Below are 24968 nucleotides of genomic sequence, written 5' to 3'. Positions count from 1 at the left end.
TTTTCTTTTTCAAGATTGCTTTGGCTATTTGGGGTCTTTTCTGGTTCCATACAAATTTTAGGATTGTCTGTTCTAACTCTGTGAAGTATGCTGCAGTTATTTTGATAGGTATTACATTGAATATATAGACTGCTTTGGGTAGTGTTGACATTTTAACAATTTGTTCTTCCTATCCAGGAGCATCGAATATTTTCCCATTTTTTTTCTGTCTTCAATTTCTTTCATAAACTTTCTATAATTTTCAGTATATAGATTTTTCACCTATTTGGTTAGATTTATTCCTAGGTATTTTGTGGGTTTTGGTGCAATTGTAAATGAGACCGATTCCTTGATTTCTCTTTCTGTTGCTTCATTGTTGGTGTACAGGAATGCAACTGATTTCTGTGCTTTGATTTTATATCCTACCACTTTGCTGAATTCATGGACCAGTTCTAGCAGTTTTTTGGAGGTATCTTTTGGATTTTCCACATAGAGTATCACATCATCTGTGAAGAGTGAAAGTTTGACCTCCTCCTGGCCGATTTGGATGCCCTTTAGTTCTTTGTGTTGTCTGATTCCAATACTGTGTTGAATAACAGTGGCAAGAGTGAACGTCCCTGTCTTGCTCCTGACCTTAGGGGGAAAGCTCTCAGTTTTTCCCCATTGAGGATGATATTAGCATTGAATCTTTCATATATGGCTTCTTTGATCTCGAGGTATGATCCTTCTGTCCCTACTTTCTTGAGGGTTTTTATCAAGAAAGGATGCAGTATTTTGTCAAATGCTTTCTCTGCATCTGTTGAGAGGATCATGTGGTTCTTGTCCTTTCTTTTATTGATGTGATGAATCACACTGATTGTTTTGCAGATATTGAACCAGCCCTGCATCCCAGGTATAAATCCTACTTGGTCGGGGTGAATAATTTTTTTAATGTATTGTTGGATCTGGTTGGCTAGTATCTTGTTGAGGAGTTTTTGCATCCACGTTCATCAGGGAGATTGGTCTATAGTTCTCCTTTTTAGTGGGGTCTTAGTCTGGTTTTGGAGTCAAGGTAATGCTCGCTTCATAGAAAGAGTTTGGAAGTTTTCCTTCCATTTCTAGTTTTTGGAACAGCTTCAAGAGAATAGGTGTTATTTCTTCTTTAAATGTTTGGTAGAATTCCCCTGGAAAGCCATGTGGCCCTGGGCTTTTGTTTTTTGGGAGATTTTTGATTACTAATTCAATTTCTTTACTGGTAATGAGTGTGTTCAAATTTTCTGTTTCTTCCTGTTTCAGTTTTGGTAGCTTATATGTTTCTAGGAATTTGTCCATTTCTTCCAGATTGCCCATTTAATTGACATATAATTGTTCATAATATTCTCTTATTTTTGTTTTTATTTCTGCTGTGTTGGTTGTCATATCTCTTCTTTCATTCTTGATTTTATTTATTTGGGTCCTTTCCTTTTTCTTTTTGGTCAAACTGGCTAGTGGTTTATCAATTTTGTTAATTCTTTCAAAGAACCAGCTCTGGTTTTATTGATCTGTTCTACTGTGATCTGTTTGGTTTTGATAGCATTGATTTCTCCTCTAATCTTTATTATTTCCTGTCTTCTGCTCATTCTGGGTTTTATTTCCTGTTCTTTTTCCAGCTCTTTAAGGCGTAAGGTTAGGTTGTGTATCTGAGACCTTTTTTCCTTCTTTAGGAAGGCCTGGATTGCCATATACTTCCCTCTTATGACCACCTTTGCTGTGCCTCAGAGGTTTTGGGCTGTGGCATTATCATTTTCATTGGCTTTCATGTACTTTTTAATTTCCTCTTTAACTTCTTGGTTAGTTTGTTCATTGTTTAGTAGGATGATCTTTAGTCTCCTAGTATTTGTTATCTTTCCACATTTTTTCTTGTGGTTGATTTTGAGTTTCATAGCATTGTGGTCTGAAAATATTCATAGTATGATCTCGATCTTTTTGTATTTGTTAAGGGCTGATTTGTGTCCTAGTATGTGATCTATCCTGGAGAACGTTTCATGTGCATTGGAGAAAAATGTGTATTCCACTGCTTTAGGATGAAATGTTCTGAATATATCTGTTAAGTTCATCTGGCCCAGTATGTCATTCAAAGCCATTGTTTCCTTGTCGATTTTCTGATTAGATGGTCTGTCCATTGCTATAAGTGGGGTGTTGAGGTCCCCTACTATTATAGTATTATTATCAATGAGTTTCTTTATGTTTGTGATTAGTTGATTTATATATTTGGGTGCTTTCACATATGGAACATAAATGTTTACATTGTTAGATGTTCTTGGTGGTTAGACCCCTTAATTGTGATATAATGCCCTTCTTCATCACTTGTTACAGTCTTTATTTTAAAGTCTAGATTATTTGATATAAGTATGGCTACTCCAGCTTTCTTTTGGCAACCATTAGCATGATAGATGGTTCTCTATCCCCTGACTTTCAATCTGAAGGTGTGTTTAGGTCTAAAGTGGGTCTTGTAAACAGCATATAGATGGATCTTGTTTTCTTATCTGTTCTGTTACCCTATGTCTTTCGATTGGAGCATTTAGTCCATTGATGTTCAGAGAGTACTGAAAGATAGGAGTTTATTGCCATTATGTTTCTTGTAGAGTTGGAGTTTCTGGTGGTCTCTGGTCCTTTCTAGTCTTTGTTGCTTTTGATCTTTTTTTCGCCCTGTCTTTTCTCCCCTCAGAGAGTCCCTCTTAAAATTTCTTGTAAGGCTGGTTTAGTAGTGACAAACTCTTTTAAATTTTGTTTGTCTAGGAAATTTTTAATATTTCCTATTTTGAATGACAGCCTTGCTGAATAAAGAATTCTTGGATGCATATTTTTCCAATTCAGCACATTGAATATAGCCTGCCACCCTTTCTGGTCTGCCAAGTTTCTCTGGATAGGTCTGCTGCTAACCTGATCTTGTCTCCTCTTGTAGGTTAAGGCCTTTTTTTTCCCTTGCTGTTTTCATGATTCTTTCCTTGCCTGAATATTTTGTGAATTTGACTATGATATGTCTTGTTGATGGTCAGTTTTTGTTAAATCTAATTGTTAAATCTAATGGGAGTCCTCTGTGCTTCCTTAATTTTGATGTCTGTGTCTTTCCTCAGGTTAGGAAAGTTTTAAGGTATGATTTGTCGCATAAACCTTCAAACCCTCTCATCATCTTCTGGGACCCCTATGTTTCTTGTGTTTTTTTTTTTTTTAAATATTTATTATTTGGTCCTTTACAGAGAAAAGTTGAAGGCTGATGCTTTAATATTTTTTAACGTTTATTTATTTTTGAGACAGAGAGAGACTGAACTTGAGTATGGGAGGGGCAGAGAGAGAGGGAGACATAGAATCCAAAGTACACTCCAGGCTCTGAGCTGTCAGCACTGAGCCTGATGTGGGGCTCAAACTCACAGACCATGAGATCATGACTAGAACTGAAATCAGCCATTTAACCTACTGAGCCATCCACACATCCCATGTTTTTCCTTTTTAATGAGTCATTGAGTTCTCTAATTCTTAAATTGTACTCTTTTGCCTTCGTTTCCCTCTTTTATTCTGTTTCATTGTTCTCCATAAGTTTGTCTTCTGTATTGCTATTTCACTGCTCTCTTTCATCCATCCTTGCCACCATGGCAACCATTAAAGATTGCAGGTCAGTTATAGCATTTTTTATTTATCCTGACTAACTTTTACTTCTTTTATCTCCATAGAAAGGGATTCTAATCTGTTTTCAACCCCAGCTAGTATTCTTATCATGAGTCTAAATTCTGATTCAGATATATTGTATTTGTGTTGATTAAGTCCCGGACTGTCATTTCTTGCTGTTCTTTCTTTTGGGGTGAATTCCTTCATTTCATCATTTTGAAGGAAGAAAAGGAATTAATAAGGTAAAAAAGTTAAAATTTGAAAATTAAAAACAACACACAAAAAATCAAATAACGGATGGTTGATCCTAGGTGTGTTTTGGTCTGGTTGTTGAAAGGAGCTTGATAGATTAGAGAAAAAAGGGAAAGATAAAAGAACAAAAAGGAAAAAAAAAGGAAAACTTCGAAATTTTGAAAAATGAATACAATGAAATAGAATAAAATGAAAGATGGAAGCAAATAGAATTTGAAAAATTTACAAAATAGTAAAAAAATATAGTAAATAAAAATAAAAATATTTCTAATAAAAATGGAAAATAAAAATAAATTTTTTCTCTTTCTGTATTCAAGACTAAGAAAAGAAAAAGTGAACAGATTGACTAGCAAACAGATTGAAATATGATTGAAACTACATCAGTTTCCCCTAGAAGTCAAATTATGAAGCACTTTATAGTCTGTAAACGAAGCAGTTGGGAGAGATTTTTGGTGTTCCTGAAGAGCAAGGTTGGCCCAGTTGGGTGGGGCTTAGTGTAATGGCTCCATTCTCCACTAGATGGCTCTGCTTAGCCCACTGGGGTGGATTGTTGTGGCACAGGAGGGGTGACAATGGCATCACCCAACTACCCAGACTCTAGTATCAGAACTCTGTTCTCTCCCCTACCGGCAGTTGAGCTCCCCTCCTTTGTCTCCAGCTTCCATTCACTCCCCACTTTTACATTGTCCATGACCAAGCCATCAGGCTGCCAGGGGGCACCTCCCTCCTGAGTTTTATCTTAGATGTGGCTGTGTTTCCCAACCCCTCACTTTTGAGTGACTGTGACTTTGACCCGTTCTGACCCTCTAAGGGAGGGTCTCACCAAGCAATGACCAGGTGCCTGCCCACCCCCAGGAACGTTCATGGGAATGTGCTTCTGCCAATGTCCAGAGACTGCAGCTGGGTGCCTTCCCACCCCAGAAAAAGTTCATGTGATCCTGTAGCAGCAGCGTTTCAAGGGATTATGGTAAATCACAACACACATCTGGCACCAGGCTTCCCCCTTAACATCCTTGTTCCAGTACCTTTGAATGTGGTTGTTCTCCAGGGTCCACTGAGACCTTTGCCTGTGGGGTGGCAGCACAGCCCTCTACCAAATGTCCTCCAACAGGGGAACCGCCTCTCCCCGTGTGGCCCTCAGACCCCTCGGACCTTGTTCTCTGCTTCTGGGGATTTGCCCTTCCCAGCAGAGCTCTGCCAGGTATCAAGCTACGGAGTTTCAGACTCTGGTCCCCCTGTTTATAGAGTCTTAATGGAATTTAAACCCTCTCCTTTGTCCTTTCTCCCTTTTTTGTTCAGTCCCTTGCATACTCTTTCTTTTCTCTCCAGCTGCTTTCAGGGAATTGGGGGTATGGTTTCCCATATTCTCCCTCATCTCTCCATCCTCTTTCCACAAGCAATAATAGCTCCCTGCCCTCTGTGGTTTGTCTTTACCCAAGTTCACTTCTCCATGCCATGTACCTGCCAAGGATTTGGTTCAGGTTGTGCAGATTGTTGTGTTAATCCTCAAGTCAGTTTTCTAGGTGTGCAGGATGGTGCAGTGTTGATCTGGCTGTATTTCAGGGACCAAGACTAAATCTTAATTGTTGTTATTGTTGGTTTTGCTTTTTAACCCCAAGGCAACAACCAATGCAAAATATTTGTTCTTTAGCTTAATTTTTTGCAAGTATGATTGAAAATTAGTAGCCTGTAAATGCCTTGATATACCTTATGTCTTTTAAATTTTATGAAAACCCTAGGGCAGGCAGTGAAATGAGAATAAAAGGAGATTAGGAAACTCTTAATGTACTGTAAGTATGCAGCAAGACACTACATTAAGCCTTTTCTATTATTACCTCATTTATCTCTTACACCAGTATCTACAAAGTAAGTGGCATTATCCCTGTTTTGTAGGTAACCCTGTGGTGCTTCATTTGCCCAAGATGGTACAGCTGGTAACAAGTACAGACCCACTAGAACCCGGGTTTTTATTCCAAGGCTCATCTTAAGTTCATAATGCCCCGCCTCCTCCAGATGAGGAGCATAGGCCTCAGCCTTAAATTTCTTTGTAAACAGTGTATTTTGACCTGTCTTCTGGACCACAAGGTAACGGCATAAATTGCAGGACGTTGGAACTGTGATAACGTTTTCTGTTGCCTCTAGGACTAAAGACCTGCCCTACCTAGCCCAGCCTCTCTCCCTCTGTGGCCTACAGTTTGGCAATTCTCCTCACTTATGCAGTTATATCTGGTTTATGGGAACAAGGAAAGTTTTTAGGTTCAGCCTTTTTTGGCTAAGGGAGTAAATGTTATTTTTTTTATAATGCTTAGTATCTTAGTTCTTATCATTTCATATTGCTTAAGAATGTGGAGCAGTTAAATTTTAAGCCTTGGAGCATATGTTTGGCAAGAGTCAAGTGAAAGCAGATGTACTTAAAAATTAAGAGGGCTTTATATCTAATAGGAAAAATAGTCTCAAACTGTCATGTGTTGTTTGTTCTGATAGACTACTGAGTAAAAAATATTTTGAAGTCTACAGTTGCCTAAAAAGTCTCCTCTGTGTGATTTGTATTTTTAGCTGAGAGAAGAAAAGTTACAAGAGGAGAAAACCTCTGAAGATCAAATCCACAAGCTGTTATCAGAGGATACAGAAACAGGGAAAAGAAAAATGGATGATCAGAAAAAGAGAGATGAGCCATTAGTACTGAAATCAAATCTGGAGCATGTAAGTAGATCACCGTTTTGATGGACATCTGGCCCCGATTCAGTAACTATCCCAGGTGATGTGGATCTGAAAACCTATGTATGAGCTATGAAACCAGGATAGTCGCTGAGTATGCAGTTTAAGAGTAGTGAAAAACTGGGGCGCCTGGGTGGCTCTGACGGTTAAGTGTCCGACTTTGCCCAGGTCATGATCTCATGGTTCGTGGGTTCGAGCCCCACATTGGGCTCTGTGCTGACAGCTAGCTCAGAGCCTGGAGACTGTTTCGGATTCTGTGTCTCCCTTTCTCTCTGACCCTCCCCTGCTCATGCTGTCTCTCTCTCTCTCTCAGAAATAAATAAAACATAAAAAAAAAAAGTAGTGAAAAACTTAGTGTCCAGATGGCAGCTGGAGAAAATAATTCTGAATGAGACATTGAGACTTGGGTGAAAAGATTAAGGGAACAGTAGAGGAAAAAGGTGAGTGAGGGGGAAAACCTAGTACAGAATACTACTTGTGGAAATTTTACACATATATTGTCATTTTGACTTCTGTGTTGTGATTTGACCTTTGAGTTTTATACATCTTATATCCTCCACTAGGTTTCCTTTAAGCTTGTATTTGATTTCCCTTTATTGTTTTTAATGCCTTAAGCGACCCAGTGCTAGATATAAGGTAGGACTTCAGTATCAGATTACTTAGTTTAAACTCACCCTAAATTACTTAGTTTAAACTAATCCTAACTAATCCTTAGTATAAACTAAGCCTAGACTTTTTTTTTTTAATTTTTTTTTTAATGTTTTATTTATTTCTAGGAGAGAGAGAGACAGCGTGAGCAGGGGAGGGTCAGAGAGAGAGGGAGTCACAGACCGAAAGAGGCTCCAGGCTCTGAGCTGGCAGTCAGCACAGAGCCTGATGCGGGGCTCGAACCCACGAACCGCGAGATCATGACCTAAGCGAAAGTCGGACGCTTAACCGACTAAGCCACCCAGGCGCCCCAAACTAAGCCTAGACTTCTAATCTTGCCAAATCTTGCCTGAATTGTTTTCATCACCTTTTTACCAAGCAAATTATTCAAAAAGGTTGTAAATGGTATAATGTTTAATGTATGTATGAAAGCACTTTTAGAAGGCCTATTGAATGCTCAATTGGATTGATTACAATTGGGTTTTTTTCTTTAGTAAGTCTTATGGACCAGACCTTTTTCTGTTGCTTGCTGTATGTACTTAACGATGTCTTTAGTGTCATAATCTTTTCGAATAGTTTGTGATTTAGACTTGTTAGTATTTCAGGTTAACTTTCTAATGAGCTGGAATTAATAAAGCTTTGCTGTATATAAGACAGAGAACATAGAATAGAAGGAAAAACATCTCTGCACCTTCAGAAGTCTGCTCCTTAAACAAATCCCACTGTTGTAACAAACTGTACGACTTTGGCCAGGTTACTTAATTTCACTGGGCTTTGGCTTTACTCTTTGCAAAGGTATTTTTCCTGACCTTCAGGAAATGAAATTATTTAAGCTTTCTTGTATCAATGGTAATTGCTGCTGTTGACATGCATTTATTAAATTCTTATCAAAAGCAATCACTTGCATTTTAGAGGGTTCCACCTTTCTAAAAGATTCAGTGTAGCAAATAGGAGATGCTTGTGTACTGTTAATGCCCTCTTCACTGGGAATGACAGAAGGAAAAAGACGGCTATGGGACAGGATGCAGTCTAAGTAGGATGACGAGAATAAAACATGATAGTCTTATGCAGATAGTATGTTTTCTGACTAAGAGCCCCAACTGTGGTCTGTGATCTCTGACAGCAACTTTGCCTCTTTACCCCAACAGGACTGTCCTTTAGAGTCCTCGGGCAAAATGACCCAGAAGCACCTTTCTTTTTAGGACAAACCAGTCTTGACAAAGAGAGCTTACCCTTCACTGTGGTCCTTTGATAGAAAGAACCTGTTTCTAGCCTTGCCAGATCCAAGTTTCCTCCCGGAAAAGATCTGTAGTATTAATTCAGGCCAGGAAATTGCTCTAATTGTTTTCTCTTTTGCCACTACCAACTTTGAAGTAGAAATCAACTGCATTTTGTAAGTTTAAAAGTAATTGTAACCTAGTTGTAATCTTCAAAGGAATTAGGAAGTATAAATTCTCAGACTTGTTTTTATTGGTAGTGGTCAGTTTCAGAACATTTATATACAAAAACACATTGAGTAATATTTCACCTATGAACCCTTAAAGTTTTAGATTTTTGCTATTTTACCTCTTTTTCTGTTTGCTTTAGTATTTTTTGAAGACTGTTTTTTTTTAAGACTTTTAAATGGCTCTGATTTTGCTCTAAATATGTCTAAGAGTTTTTGTGTTAAAAAAAATAGTTTCATTTATTTTAGCCAAGACTACATTCAAATGGGGCCCAACGAGAGACTCAAGTGGTCTCAGTGGAAAGCCAGCTGAGCCAGCTCTCTTTTTATAGAGAGAACATTATGATTAGAGCTGAACAGATCATTTTGCTTTCCTGACCCCCAAAGACTTGGTGACTCCCCATTTCCTATGAAAGTAAATGAGAATTCCTTACTCTAACATTCAAGTCCTTAGTATAATTCTAACTGATCTTCCATCCTTGTTCATACCCCCAAATTCTAGAGAACAGAATTGTTTGCTTTCTCCCAAATATATAGCTTTATGTTTTTCTTCCTTAAGAGTCTTTGCTCTTGCATTTTCATCTAATTGAAATGCCTCCCTGCTTACCTGTTTGAAAAGCTATTAATCTGTCCAAGCCCAGTTCAAATGCTGTCACCTTCCTGGAACCTATTAGGGATTCCTCACTTGTTTCTCTACTTCTGTCATCTACTCTCTGCCCTCCCAACTTTGTAACTTTTACAGGATTTATTTCATTCTCCCATACATTATGGTTGTGCATTTGTATTTCTCTACTAGATTTGTAAGTTTGTTGAGAAAGGGAAATATGTGTTAGCTATTTTAAAATCTCCTGCACTATCTTGTACATCATAGGTGTTGGATACATGTTTATCAAGTTCAATTCAAATATAGGGAAGAAAGTGCTTATTCTAGAAGATATTACCATCTGTTGTCATCAGTTTGGAGTGGAAATAAAATGGGCATGACAGTCTATTATGATTTGTTATGGTATAGTTAATACCAATAATGTGAATTCTTGGAAAACAATTATTCTCTGGTATAACAATTATAGTCTTACCAAAGATTATAAAGCAAAAATTGTTGTTAATTGTTGCTTGTCATCTAACAATTTAGAGATAACTCTTATAAACATTTTGGTAAATAACCTTCCAGACGTCTTTTCTAAGTACGTGTAAAGAAACTTCAAATGTAAATCGAAAGACTCAAAATAAGACTCTAAAATAAAACGAAGGTAACTGAATGAGTATCAACAAGATGGAAAAAGCTGACTCTAGGGGGTATCTAGAAGCCCTTGCAGAGAAAGTGACATTTAAGATGCCTCTGAAGGGCCAGTGAGTATTTTTTTTAGGCAGAGAATGTGGAGTAGGAGTTTTAGGCAGAGGGAATAGCGTGTTCAGAAGAGCAGAGGCTTTGAAAGTCTGTGAAGGTACATGGAGAGTAGAAAGTAGTTTAGTTGTACTAGAGCCCAAGGAGTTCCCTTTATGAGAACTGCTGGGAGAAAAATTATAAAAGAAGGTTGTGTCTAGTTTAGGAAGATTATTGTATCATACTGAGGTGTTTCCACTTTATCCTGAAGTCACCAACAGTTAAGCAGGGGAGTAACAGGATTATATCTGTGTGCTTACTAGTATGGTAGGATTAGAGGGAAGAAAGGCTGGAGAGAACGAGACCAGTAAATAGATTATTGCAACAGTCCAGGCAAAAGAGGATGAGAATCTAAGGAAAGGTAATGACAATAAATATACATGGGAGGAGTTGGATCTGAAAGGCATTTTAGGAGTAGAGTGGGGTAGAGTGGAACTAGCATGAAGGCACTTGAAGACGGATCCTCTGGATGTAAGTAATAGTGTTAGCTACCTATTAACTCTACAGTCCTATGCAGATTAAACATTCTGAGCCTCAGCTTGCCATCTGTAGAAGACAGGTAATGCCTTCTTAATAGGGCTGATATAAAGCATAAATGAAATAAAATATTTAGAAGTGTTTGGGGTACTCAAAATCTCTATACAGTGTTATGACTTTGAAGAAAGGGAAAAGAATCATAGATGACATTGAGCCTTTGAGCTGGGTTGGTAGTCGGGGTTAGAGAGGAAAATAGTGAGTTTAATTTTGGATATATCAAGTTTTGAGCTATTTGGGATATCCAGATTGGGATCTCCAAGAGGCAGTTGGAAACATTGGCTCTTAGAGAGAAATGACCTATAATAGCTGTGGAACAATAGCTATGGGAGATTCCACGGGACCACAATATAGACAATGTTGTCTCCCTTGTCTTCTGCCAGTGTCCTGCGCGCCTCTCAGATTCAGAGAATGAAGAACCTTCCCGAGGCAAGATGACACAGACACATCGCTCGGCTTTTGTTTCCAAGAACAACTCCTACTCCTTAGCTTTCCTGGCAGGGTAAGAGACTGATCTTGAAGTCAGTCAAGGTTCTTTCATTCTGGAGTATGAGACTAAAGGGAGGGGGTAAGGGGAGCAAAAGTATTTGTTGTAGCTACTTTTGGGAGGGAGAGGTGGGAATGGGGAAAAGATGTGGGAATTGGGTTTTCAAATATGGATTAGGAACAAGGGACTGATCTAAAAAGTAATTTATACTCATTTCTGGTATCCTCAGGGTAGCAGTAAGCTAATTTCTGTGCTGCAAAGTGTGACCTTTCTATCCTGGGAAGAAACAACAATGCCAGCTTCTGCTGACAGTATCCATCGATTTCTCTCTCTGGACTTATTTCTCTTAGTACAAAGTGAGGTCACAGTTGATTTTATTTTCAGTGCCTAGAACTAAAATATATCTTGAATAGGTTTCAGGAGGACAAACTGCAAAATTGTTAAGACCCTGGTCAAGGAATCTCTTGATCTTTTAGACTTTGCAGGCTGTGGGGAGGAAAGGAAGGGAAATTGGGTGGATGTTGGATGATGGAGGGAATAATGAAGGGCTAGGTGGAAGGAAGGAGGAAGAATGGAAGAAAAGAGAGACTGAGAGGAAGGAAGGGAGAAGGGGAGGGATAAATAAACAGGAGGAAAGGAAGAAGAAATGGAGGAGAGGAGGTAAGAAGGAATAATTCATTTAATAGACATTTTGTGAGCAGCCACTATATGCTGTGAACTCTGTTTTAATATAAAGACAAAAAGACACAATCTTTATGCCATTTTGTTGTCTTGTTTTTGGTTAAAGCCAGCATTGCTCACTCTTATATCTAGGGTTCCTCTCTTCCTTCCCAGCAGCACTATAAAGTTGATCTTTCTTTCTTGCTGCCCCTATGGATATACTTATTTTAAGGCTTTTTATTGCTAATCACTAATAAATATGACTCCCCCAAAGCTACCAAGTTTAAGACTGTTATAACGTATATACTGTTATAATGTAATTTTTATATCTAAATCCTTTTTGTATGTATTCTTTTGGAGCAGTCTGATTTTCCTATTCTGAGAATAGAATTAATTAAACTCTGGCTTCCCTTAAAGGCCCCCCCCTTCTGCAGGTAATGGCAACTCCTTCCAGGAAGGCTCTTTCCTAGAGTATTTATTCATTCATTTGACATTTGTTTAATGGCCACTGTATTGTAGCCACTTAGGTTTGATTGATGTAATCAGAGCCTAGTAAGTGAGATGTAAGCCAGTTTACTTTACATTTATGGTAAAGATGAAACTCTTGCATTATGCATAGGAGCTTGAACTATAGATGCCCTCTAAAGTTAAAAAATTCAAGACTGCTTGACTAAGGATTTTTCAGTTGCTGATTGTGTATATATGGATTTCCCCCACGTATAGTAGGCATATCTTAATGATTATAAGAGAGGTCTACTGAGAAGAGAAACAGATCATGTCATTCATTCCAATCAAGTCACAATGAATACTTACTGAAACAAATAAATGTTGCTTTTAGGCAGTCTGTGATAAGTTAATTAATATCTCATAATTTGAAATGACTTGGAGAAAAGAGAAATTTGTATTAAAATCCAAATATGATGCCAAGGTCAAACTGCCCCAGTTTAGTTGGAGTGGATATTGATCAGGTGAATTACTTATCACCAATTCCAGTCTCAGGTAATTCATTCTTTGAAAGGGGGTAGCAGGTTAATATGTCATTACTTAGAAAACGCCTAACAAGGAACTTAGAAAATTCTTCTCTGAAGGGTAAAATATAAAGCCCTTATGCAGGGATATGCTTTCATTTATGTGTAACTCTGCCGTATCTGTAATATATCTTCTTTTCCTGCTCCTCAGCCCATCCTTGCCCTTACTGTATATCATTGAGCCACAATGGGACTAATTTATAGGAAAATATTCACTTAACATTTTACTGTTAAGGAATGCTTACGATTCATCTTACACATTTCTGGGTTTCAGCATTCATTTTTTTCCCAGATATCCAAGGTTGTGGGCTGAATTCAGTTATTAAAGTACAATTATTAAAAGCACTTCATTGGATTTGGTTGGTAGGTTTATCTTTTTAGGACAGAGTTTGCTGATGTCCTGGAAACCTTAGATTGGAAAATTTATTACGAGTAATATTGTGAATTGTCTGTCTTATTTAGTCAACATACTTTTTTCCTTAGATAAGAAAATATTTAAATTTCAGTTCCAAATGATGCTTAGAAAAACAATGTGGACATGTCAGTGCTGAGATTGTTGCAGGTGAACTGGGGAGACCCTGAGCCCTGAGGCCTTTGACACAGGCCATCCCAAAGATGTCTCCGAAGGCTCTTGGTCTTGTTGCAAGAAAGAAAGAATTCAAGGATAGCACAGACACAACAGTTGAACGGTGTAAGTAGGAAAGTTTATTAAAGCAAGAGTATGCTCTCCAAGATGTGAGAGGAGGCATGCCTCCTTGAGGGAGAGCTACTCACGCTGGGGTTTGGGTTTCTTTTACTGATAGTTGTTAACTAGGGGGTGGAATATTTATTACTGGGGGAGGGAATTTCTTGGGAACAGGATTTCACACCTTTTCTCCCTTACTTGGTCTGTGTCTCTATCTTGCCTTCTTTGTCTCCTGGCCTGGTTGGTTTGATCTGGCTTCTGTGGCTTTGTTTTTGGTCCACCGCCAAGACAGTCTCTAACTTCCCTGCTAGGCTAGCAAGCCTCATCTCCTTTCTTGGCCTCCAGGCATTGTGTTAAAGCTTAACTAACTGCTTACTCTAATACAATGAGATGTAGCATATGGATATATTAAAAAATAATTAGCATGGTGATGTTGCACAGCACTGTGACTGTAAACTTAAAATGGTTAAAGTGGTAACTTTTATGGTATACATATTTTACCACATTAAAACAAGTATTAGCATTAGTAATGGTTTCTGGATATTTCACATGCATTTTCCCCCCATGTGTTAAGCAACAAACAACAGAAGAATAGGTCTTCTCTGGAGTTCTTTTCTGAAAGAGAGGCCATATATAAAAGTTTTCAGATTTTTTTTTTTTAAGTTTATTTACTTATTTTGAGAGAGAGAAAGCACAAGTCTTGGGGAGGGGAAGAAAAAGAGGGAGAGAGAGAATCCCGAGCTGGGATTCTGTGTGGAGCCCAACACAGGCCTCGAACCCATGAGCCATGAGATCATGACCTAAGCTGAAGTCACACACTTAACCAATTCAGTCACCCAGGCGCCCCAAAGCTTTTAAAGTTTTTACAACTGTATTTAAAGCAAATCAATCTGTATTTGTTTTACTTATTTACTTTGTAAATGTTGCTGTCTTAAGCCCAAAGGCTTGGTAGTAAGAGTGAGTAGGCCTGATAGGATGATTATTTTGGATGGAATCCATTAGTTAATTCTGCCAATGAGTCTTGCCAACAACTCTGTTTCTTTTTATTTGAAAAATTCAAAGCAAAGAGAGCTTTGGAACACTATTCATAAAATTCTAGAGCCCTATTGAAAGTGAAAATTCTTTCAAGTAGGCAGAGTAAGAGTTAATTCAAGATCATTTCTAAGTTAATCACAAAATATATGTTAATTGAAAAAAATTAACTTGAGGGGCACCTGGGTGGCTCAGTCGGTTAAACATCTGACTTAGGCTAAGGTCATGATCTTGTGGTTCGTGAGTTCAAGCCCCGCATCGGGCTCTGTGCTGACAGCTCTGTGCTGACAGCTCTGTGCTGACAGCTTTGGATTCTGTGTCTCCCTCTCTCTTTGCCCCTCCCCCACTGACACTCTGTCTGTCTTTGAAAAATAAATAAACATTTAAAAAATATTTAATTAACTTGAACCATAAGATATATAATTGTAAAATTAAACTTTTATTTTAAATATCTGAAAAATTGCTTTAAATTTATTTTCCTCCACTCCTCATTCCCTTCTTCCCCGTTAGAATCAAACCAAAAACCTGATTGCAAATTCTTTGAAAAACTCATCCTGGAAAAACTTTCTCTGTTGAGGTAGTGTCTTTTCAAAAGTCTACGTGTCCACTTATATTTTCCTCTTTGCTGTTGCTATCAGGAAGTTTAGGAATTAGGACAGAGTTTTCTTTTTTCTTTTTTTTTTTTTTAAATAGTTTATTGTCAAATTAGTTTCCACATAACACCCAGTGCTCATCCCCACAAGTGTCCTCCTCCATGCCCATCCCCCCCTCCCCCCACATCCATCAGTCCTCAGTTTTTGTCAGCATTCAAGAGTCTCTCATGGTTTGCTTCTCTCCCTTTCCCCCACCATTTCCGCCCTTCTTCTCCCCCTTGTTCCTCCGTCAGGTTCCTCCTAATCCTCCTATACGTGCAAACATATGATATTTGTAGGACAGAGTTTTCAATTCAGTCATCATGACTCAACAGGGCCTATAATTTAAAAAAAAAAATTTGTATACTTTTCCATATTTATTACTTAATGTGACCTATATCCTCTGTTAAGGCTCAGTCTTTAAGTATTTTTGCAGTAAGACACTTAAGATTCTTCTTGGAAATAGGGCATAACTGTAAAAAGGAATATAATTAAACCATCTATCCTCTTTCCAGTTTAAAAATGAAAAAAAAAGAATGAAAGTGATGCAGTAATGCCAGTACTGCCATTCCATATAAAATTGCATCTTAAGTACATGGTACCCAGCAAGATTTCTGCCACATGATAAGTTCAGTGACTATTACTGCTGGTATTTTGTTATAGTCTTTTAGAATGAAGANGGGGGGGTGTTTTTTTTATTTTTAATATAATTTATTGTCAATTTGGCTAACATACAGTGTATAAAGTGTGCTCTTGGTTGTTGGGGTTCATCACTTACATACAATGCCCAGTGCTCATCCCAATAAGTGCCTCCCCCCTCAATTCCCATCACCCATTTTCCCGTCTCCCACACGCCCCATCCACCCTCAGTTTTTTCTCTGTATTTAAGAGTCTCTTATGATTTACCTCCCTCCCTCTGTTTGTAACTATTTTTTCCGCCTTCCCTTCCTCCATGGTCTTCTGTTAAGTTTCCCAAGATCCACATATGAGTGAAAAACATGATATCTGTCCTCTGACTGACTTATTTCACTCAGCATAATACCTTCCAGTTCCATCCACGTTGCTACAAATGGCATGATTTCATTCTTTCTCATTGCCAAGTAGTATTCTATTGTACAGATAAACCACATCTTCTTTGTCCATTCATCATTTGATGGACTCTTCCTATAATTTGGCTATTGTTGAAAGTGCTGCTATAAACACTGGGGTACATGTGCCCCTATGCATCAGCACTCCTGTATCCCTTGGATAAATTCCTAGTAGTGATGTTGCTGGGTCATAGGCTAGTTCTATTTTTAATTTTTTGAGGAACTTCCACACTGTTTTCCAGAGTGGTGCACCAGTTTGCATTCTCATCAAGAGTGCAAGAGGGTTCTCATTTCTCCACATCCTTGCCTGTACCTGTTGTTTCTTAAGTTGTTCATTTTAGCCATTCTGACTGGTGTGAGGAGGTATCTCAGGATGGTTTTGATTTGTATTTCCCTGATGATGAGTGACACTGAGCATCTTTTCATGTGTCTGTTGGCCGTCTGGATGTCTTCTTTGGAAAAGTGTCTATTCATGTCTTTTGCCCATTTCTTCACTTGATTATTTGTTTTTCAGGTATAGAGTTTGGTAAGTTCTTTATAGATTTTGGATACTAACCCTTTATCTGATATGTCATTTGCAAATATCTTCTCCCATTCTGTCAGTTGCCTTTTAGTTTTGTTGATTGTTTCCTCTGCAGTGCAGAAGCTTTCTATGTGGAGGAGGTCCCAATAGTTCATTTTTGCTTTTAATTCCCTTGCCTTTGGAGATGTGTTGAGCAAGAAATCACTGCAGCTGAGGTCAAAGAGATTGTTGCCTGCTTTCTCCTCTAGAGTTTTGATGGTTTCCTGTCTCACATTCAGGTCTTTCATCCATTTTGAGTTTATTTTTGTGTATGGTGTAAAAAAGTGGTCTAGTTTCATTCTTCTGCATGTTGCTGTCCAGTTCTCCCAGCACCATTTGCTAAAGAGACTGTCTTTTCCATTGGATACTCATTCCTGCTTTGTCAAAGATTAGTTGGCCATGTTTGTGTGTCCATTTCTGGGTTCTGTATTCTTTTCTATTGGTTTGTGTGTCTGTTTTTGTGCCAATACCATACTGTCTTGATTATTACAGCTGTCTAGCAGAGGTGAAAGTCTGGGATTGTGATGCCTCCTGCTTTGGTTTTCTTCAATATTACTTTAGCTATTTGAAGTCTTTTGCTCTGTACAAATATTAGGATTGTTTGTTCTAACGTTGAGAAGAATGCCAGTGCAATTTTGATTGGGATTGCATTGAATGTGTAAATTACTTCGGGTAGTATTGACATTTTAACAATATTTATTCTTCCAATCCATGAGCATGGAATGTTTTTTTCCATTACTTTGTGTTTTCTTCAATTTCCTTCATAAGTTTTCTATAGTTTGCAGCATACAGATCTTTTACCTGTTTGGTTAGGTTTATTCCTGGGTATTTTACGGTTCTTGGTGCAGTCATAAGTGGGATCAGTTTCTTGATTTTCTGTTGCTTCATTATTGGTGTATAAAATTGCAACCAATTTATGTACATTGATTTTGTACCCTGCGACTTTGTGAATTCATGTATCAGTTTTAACAGTCTTTTGATGTAGTCTTTCAGGTTTTCCATGTAGAGGATCTTGTCTGTGAAAAGTGAAAGTTGGACTTCTTTGCCAGTTAAAAAAAATTTTTTTTAATGTTTTATTTATTTCTGAGAGAGAGAGAGAGCGTGAGCAGGGGAGGGTCAGAGAGAGAGGGAGACACAGAATCTGAAACAGGCTCCAGGCTCTGAGCTAGCTGTCAGCACAGAGCCCAACATGGGGCTTGAACCCATGAACCATGAGATCATGACCTGAGCCGAAGTCGGCCACCCAACTGATTGAGCCACCTAGGCGCCCCTTCTTTGACAGTTTTGATGCCTTTTATTTCCTTTTGTTGACTGATTGCTGATGCTAAGACTTCCAACACTATGTTAAATAACAGTGGTGAGAGTGGACATCTCTGTCAATGTTCCTGATCTCAGGGGGAAAGCTCTCAGTTTAAGTATGTTCCTTCTATCTCAACTTTCCTGAGGGTTTTTATTAAGAAAAGATGCTATATTTTCTCAAATGCTTTTTCTGCATCTGTTGACAAGATCATATGGTTCTCAACCTTTCTTTTATTTTTAAAAATTTTTAATGTTTTATTTATTTCTAAGAGGGAGGGAGAGAGAGGAGGGAGCGAGAGGGAGAGGGAGAGAGAGGGAGATACAGAATCTGAAACAGGCTCCTGGCTCTGAGCTGGCAGTCAGCACAGAGCCTAATGCGGGGCTCAAACCCACGAACCATGAGATCATGACCTGAGCCGAAGTCAGCCACCCAACTGACTGAGCCACCGAAGCGCCCCTTATCCTTTCTTTTATTAATGTGATGTATCACATTGATTGATTTGTGAATATTGAACCAGACCTGCAGCCCAGGAATGAACCCCATTTGATCATGGGGAATAATTATTTTTGTATGCTGTTGAATTCAATTTGCTAGTATCTTGTTGAGAACTTTTGCATCCATGCTCATCAGGGATATTGGCCTTAATTCTCTTTTTTATGTGGGGTCTCTGTCTGGTTTGGGGATCAAGGTAATGCTGGCCTCATAGAATGAGTCCGGAAGTTTTCCTTCCATTTCTAGTTTTTGGAACAGCCTGCGAAGGATAGGTATTAACTCTGCTTTAAATATNGAGAGAGGCAAACCATGAGAGACTCTTGAATGCTGACAAAAACTGAGGACTGATGGATGTGGGGGGGAGGAGGGATGGGCATGGAGGAGGGCACTTGTGGGGATGAGCACTGAGTGTTATGTGGAAACTAATTTGACAATAAACTATTTGTAAAAAAAAAATGGTAATAAAAATCCCAGTGCTCAAAAAAATAAATAAATAAATAAACATTTTTTAAAATGTCCAAGCTCAATAAAAAAAATAAATAAATAAATATCTGGTAGAATTCCCCTGGGAAACCATCTGGCCCAGAACTCTTATTTGTTGGGAGATTTTTGATAACTGATTCAATTTCTTCACTAGTTATGGGTCTGTTCAAATTTTCTATTTCTTCCCGTTTGAGTTTTGGTAGTGTGTGAGTGTCTAGGAATTTGTCCATTTCTTCCAGGTAGTCCAGTTTGTTGGCATATAATTTTTCATAGTATTTTCTGATAATTGCTTGTATTTCTGAGGGATTGGTTGTGATAAATCCATTTTTATTCATGATTTTATCTATTTGGGTCCTCTCTCTTTTCTCTTTGAGAAGCCTGGCTAGGGAGTTATCAATTTTGTTAATTTTTTCAAAAAACCAACTCTTCGTTTCATTTATGTGTTCTACTTTTTTTTTTTTTTTGTATTCTATATTGTTTATTTCTGCTCTGATCCTTATTATCTCTCTTCTGCTGGCTTTGGAATTTCTTTGTTGTTCTGCTTCTAGTTCCTTTAGGTGTGCTGTTAGATATTGTATTTGGATTTTTCTTTCTTTTTTTTTTTTAATTTTTTCATGTTTATTTATTTTTGAGAGACAGACACAGAGCACAAGTGGGGGAGGGGCAGAGCAAGAGGGAGACACAGAATTGGAAGCAGGCTCCAGGCTCTGAGCTGTCAGGACAGAGCCTGATGCAGGGCCTGAACTCATGAACTGCAGGATCATGACCTGAGCTGAAGTCAGACACTTAACTGACCGAGCCACTCAGGCGCCTTAGGATTTTTCTTGTTTCTTGAGATAGGCCTGGATTGCACTGTAATTTCCTTTTAGGACTGACTTTGCTGCAAACCAAAGGATTTGGATTGTTGTATTTTCATTTGTTTCCATATATTTTTTAATTTCTTCTTTAATTGCCTGGTGACCCATTCATTCTTTAGTCGGATGTTCTTTAACCTCCATGCATATGGAGATTTTCCAAATTTTTTCCTGTGGTTGATTTCAAGTTTCATAGCATTGTGATCTGAAAGTGTTCATGGTATGATCTCAGTTCTTTTATGTTTATTGAGGCCTGTTTTGTGACCCAGTATATAATCTATCTTGGAGAATGTTCCATGTGCACTTGAGAAGAATGTGTATTCTGCTGCTTTAGGATGAAAAGTTCTAAATATATCTGTTAAGTCCATCTGGTCCAATGTATTATTCAGGGCCATTGTTTCTTTATTGATTTTCTGTCTAGATGATGATCTGTCCATTGCTGTAAGTGGAGTATTAAAGTCCCCTATGATTACCACATTCTTACCAGTAAGATTGCTAATGTTTGTGATTAATTGTTTTATATATTTGGGTGTTCTGAATTCGGTGTATAAACATATGTAATTGTTAAGTCTTCTTGATGGATAGACCGTGTGATTATGATATAATGTCCTTCTTCATCTCTAGTTACAGCCTTTAGTTTAAAATTTAGTTTATCTGATATAAGTATGGCTTCTCCAGCTTTTTTTTTTTTTTGACTTCCAGTAGTATTATAGATGGTTCTCCATCCCCTCATTTCCAATCTGAAGGTTCTAAAATGGATCTCTTGTAGAAAGCAAATAGATGGGCCTTGTTTTTTATCCATTCTGTTACCCTATGTCTTTTGATTGGAGCATTTAGTCCATTTATATTCAACGTTATTATTGAAAGATATGGGTTTAAAATTATTGTGTTATCTGTGTAGGGTTTCATGCTTGTAGTGATTATCTCTGGTCCTTTGTGGTCTTTGCAACATTACACTCACAGAATCCCCCTTAAGATCTCTTGTAGGGCTGGTTTAGCGATGATGAATTCCTTCATTTTTTGTTTGTCTGGGAAAACCGTTAACTGTCCCTCTATTCTGAATGACAGGCTTCCTGGATAAAGGATTCTTCCCTGCAGATTTTTCCTATTCATCACATTGAAAATTTCCTGCCATTTTTTTCTGGCCTGTCTAGTTTCAGTAGATAGGTCTGCTACTACCCTTGTGTGTCACCCTTGTAGGTTAAGGTTTGTTTATCCGTAGCCATTTTCAGAATTCTCTCTCAATCTTTGTATTTTGCCAGTTTCACTATGATATGTCATGCAGAAGATTGATTCAAGTTATGTCTGCAGAGAGTTCTTTGGGCCTCCTGGATTTCAATGTCTGTTTCCTTCCCCAGATGGGGGAAGTTCTCACCTATGATTTGTTCAAGTGCACCTTCTGCCCCTTTCTCTCTCTTTCCTTCTTCTAGAACTCCTATGATATGGATATTGTTCCATGTCATTGAATCTCTTATTCTAATTCTCTTCTAATTCTCCCCTGTGGTCCAGAATTTTTTAATCTTTTTCTCAGCTTCATCTTTTTCTATAATTTTATCTTTTATTTCACTTAATCTCCCCTCTGCCTCTTCAATCCTCTCTGTCTCCACCTCCAGTTTATTTTGCACCTCATTTACAGCATTTTTTAATTCATCATGACTATTTTTTAGTTCCTTGATCTCTGCAGCAACATATTCTCTGCTCTCTGTATGCTTTTTTCAAGCCCAGCAATTAATCTTATGGCTATTATTCAAAATTCTTGTTCAGTTATATTGTTTATATAAATGCTTTGATTAATTCTTTAGCTGTCATTTCTTCCTGGAATTTCTTTTGAGGTGAATTCTTCCATTTCATCATTTTGGCTAGTGTTCTGTCCCTGATATGTTTTACAAGCTTGTTATGTGCCCTGCACCTGCAAGCACTACTGTATTAAAGAGGGATCATACACTGTCCAGGGCCTGGCCCTTCAGGAGGTGTTTTTTGGAGAGTGTTACTTGGCTCTCTGTTGTTGTGACTGGTTACTTTATCTCCCTAGTCATAGTGATGTTTTGGACCCTCCACCAGGTGTGCTTTGATTTGTTCATTGAAGTAGCCCTGGAAAGGAAAACAAACAGAAAACAAAAACAAACAAAACTAAAACAGAAAACCAGAAACACCAGCTACAACTAAACAATAGGGTGGAGGCAGTGCTGATGGACAAAGCATTATCCCATACAAAGAGAGAAATGACAGGGGCAGAGAAAAAGAAAATTAAAATTGATCAGACAGAGAAACTATATGGCTTAATCCAGAGAGAGAAAGGAAAATAAAGAAGGAGGCAGGGAATATGTATAAAAAGAACAGGTTAAATATGTCTGCTTAAATAAACCATCAACCAAATTAACCAGACTAGAGGAGGGAGGAGATAAGGAGAAAAGGAAGGAAGTGTATATATATATATGTTTACTATAAAAATTGTCTGAGAATTAAATCAGGCACTGCAACAGCTCTAGTCTGGAGGAGGGTCTGTCTGGTTCATTAGTGTCAATGTCACTCCAGAAGATCTGCAGTTACCAGGTGGGGAGAGGCATGGTTTGTTGTAGGTGGGTCTTGCCTCTTCTGTGGGCCCACTGTCCATTTCCTCAAGCAGGGAGAAAACCAGATGTTCCAAACCACTATCAAGCCATCCTCACTGTGCCGTGGGTGTGAACGAGGCCGTTTGCCCTGCTCTGCCGACTCCCATGTCTCATGGCGCTTGGCTGGGACTTAACCCCAATGTCTTTAAGGTTCCCACACCATCCACCCCTGTTTTGGGGAAGTGCCACTCCATGCAGCCCAATATATGGTCTCTAGCTGGTGGGCACAGACAGCCTTTGCCCTTTGAGTGGATATGTACCTTCTTCCCACAGCACTCCAGGGAGGGTACTGCTTTCTCCCACTGTGGGCTGTGCCTCTGAACTAGTTACCTTGGCCAAGGCTGGCTCCCCTCCTCCCAAGCTGCATGAACAGGGCAGCCAGCCTCAGGCAGGAGAAAGTCCCGCAGTTAGAGATTGGATCTTTCTCTGTCCCGGTCTATGGGTTTTTTTGTTTTTTGTTTTTTGTTTTTTTCTGGTCCAGATACAGTCTTAGGCTTCCCCAGACTCTCTTTCTCTTCCCTTTGGCTCTCCACAGAAGGGGATCACTTCCCTCCATTCCTCTGCTGCCCATTTTATCTCTCCCAGTTTGCAGTCATGCACCTGTGGCCCATCAGGTTATCCCAATGGGTCCCTGGAGGCATCTCTGTCACTTTGCTGCCCAGCAGCAAAAGGACAAAGGACTTTCTTGTAGTTCAAAGTCCTTTGGCCTCAACACTGCTGTGTTTGAGAGACGAGGGAACTTTGGATCCCCCTACTTCTCCACCATGTTGGCCCCTCTCTCTGAAAAGGATCTTAAATATTATCTTACTTAATTCTTTGTTTTACTGAGGAGAAGACTAAAGCCCAGAGAGAGAACATTGCTTGCCAGATCGTAGATAGCAAGAATAGTAGGAATCTGAGTTAGAACTGAGGTTTCTTGGCTCTTTCCATTTTACCTCATTGTTCCCCATCACCCTATTATAGACCCCTATACTGCCTCTGCCCTTTTCCCCACTAGACTTGAAATCCCTTGCAACCAAGGATAGCATCTTGTTCACCATTATAGTTGCAGTGCTTAGTACAGAGTCTGGCATATGGAGCCTCCATTCAATAAATACTTTGAATAAGTCTTGTGCTGTGGGTAGGTTAAACTGGAGTTTTGTCAGAATCAATGGTCAAACTTGCCAAATTTGCAGCATAGGAGAGAGGGCTCTGGGAGCTGTAGAGGGACAGACTGGCTGGTGGTTGTTTTTATAGATTAGATTCCATATGATTAATATGGGATGGAGGGTGTCTAGGACCACACTAATAAAGCTTATATATTATAAAGTTTTATATATTATAAAGTTGATTTCAGTCTTCTAATGCATTCATAATAGCTTATGATAATACTTTTTTAATAGATTCTATAAAAGAAAAATCTTGTTTCCCACTGAGTAGTAATTAAGTAGAAATTAATCACATATTTTGTTTTCTAGTATCCAATTACTTTAAGCCTGAGTCTGTGGCTCAGAGTGGGGCACATCAGAAGAGACCTAAGGTGCTTACTATAAGGTATATTTGAGGGAGATAGAGACAGAGACTGACAGACTCGGCGATAATAAATGCATGTCCAGTCAGTGATGGAGTAAATTAAAATATGCAGACCTGTCCCTCTTCCTTAAAATGAACAAATGAAAATACATATGCTTTCAGGTAACAAATACCAAATAGAGACACAAGTGGTATGATATTGGAGAAATACCTACAGAATTGATGAAAGGAGGCACAGCCAGAGAGGTGGGGATGGGGAGGATAGTCTAGGGAGATGGTAGGGAAGTAGCAGTGTGAGCTTGAGCAAACCCAGGGACCTCCTTCTGTCTCATCTATGCAAAAGGCAGGTTGTTATGCCCTATGTGCTTGCTGGGCAGGGTCTTTTACTGGTTGATTTTGTGTTTGTTTTTTTTTTTAATGTTTGTTTATTTCTGAGAGAGCGAGAGCACAAGCAGGGGAGAGCCAGAGAGAAAGGGGGACAGAGGATCTGAAGTGGGTTCCATGCTGACAGCCAAGAGCCTGATGCAGGGCTTGATCCTACGAACCGTGAGATCATGACCTAAGCTGAAGCCGGACGCTCAACCGACTGAGCCACCCAGGTCCCCCTTCTGGCTGATTTCTTAAGATTCTTTCCACCTCTAAAACTAAAGCCTCTAGAAGTGGCTGAAAGCAGACTTTTAAAGAGTGGAGAAAATGAGGCCATGGCATGAAAAGAAAGAAGTGAGGGGAATTAGAAAGCTCTGTAAAAATCTAAGGATTAGACTTAGCAAGTTGTATGGGGGGAATAGTTAAACGGTAACCATGAGGGAGAGGAGACTATGAGAGAAAAGATGAGGTAATGAGTTAAAAGAAAGCACAAGACTTGATGATGTTCTGGGGGCACATTGTGTGTGTGTGTGTGTGTGTGTGTGTGTGTGTGTGTGTGTGTGTGTGTGTTAAAGGAATTGAAACAAATCAA

General features: G+C 38.8%; 1 protein-coding gene across 1 annotated transcript in view; it reads left to right on the top strand.

Moving 5' to 3' along the window:
* RNF169 (ring finger protein 169) overlaps positions 1 to 24968 on the top strand; it is a 101192-nt gene that overhangs the window by 53357 nt on the left and 22867 nt on the right. Inside the window, exons 5-6 of the mRNA XM_077777718.1 lie at positions 6412 to 6558; positions 10967 to 11085. Coding sequence (XP_077633844.1) covers positions 6412 to 6558; positions 10967 to 11085 — 266 coding nt within the window. The remainder of the gene's footprint in view (positions 1 to 6411; positions 6559 to 10966; positions 11086 to 24968) is intronic.

This window comes from Crocuta crocuta, unplaced genomic scaffold (genome assembly GCF_008692635.1).
Source record: "Crocuta crocuta isolate KB4526 unplaced genomic scaffold, BGI_CrCroc_1.0 scaffold271, whole genome shotgun sequence".
Taxonomy (NCBI): Eukaryota; Metazoa; Chordata; class Mammalia; order Carnivora; family Hyaenidae; genus Crocuta; species Crocuta crocuta.
This window is presented reverse-complemented; position numbering and strand designations above follow the sequence as displayed.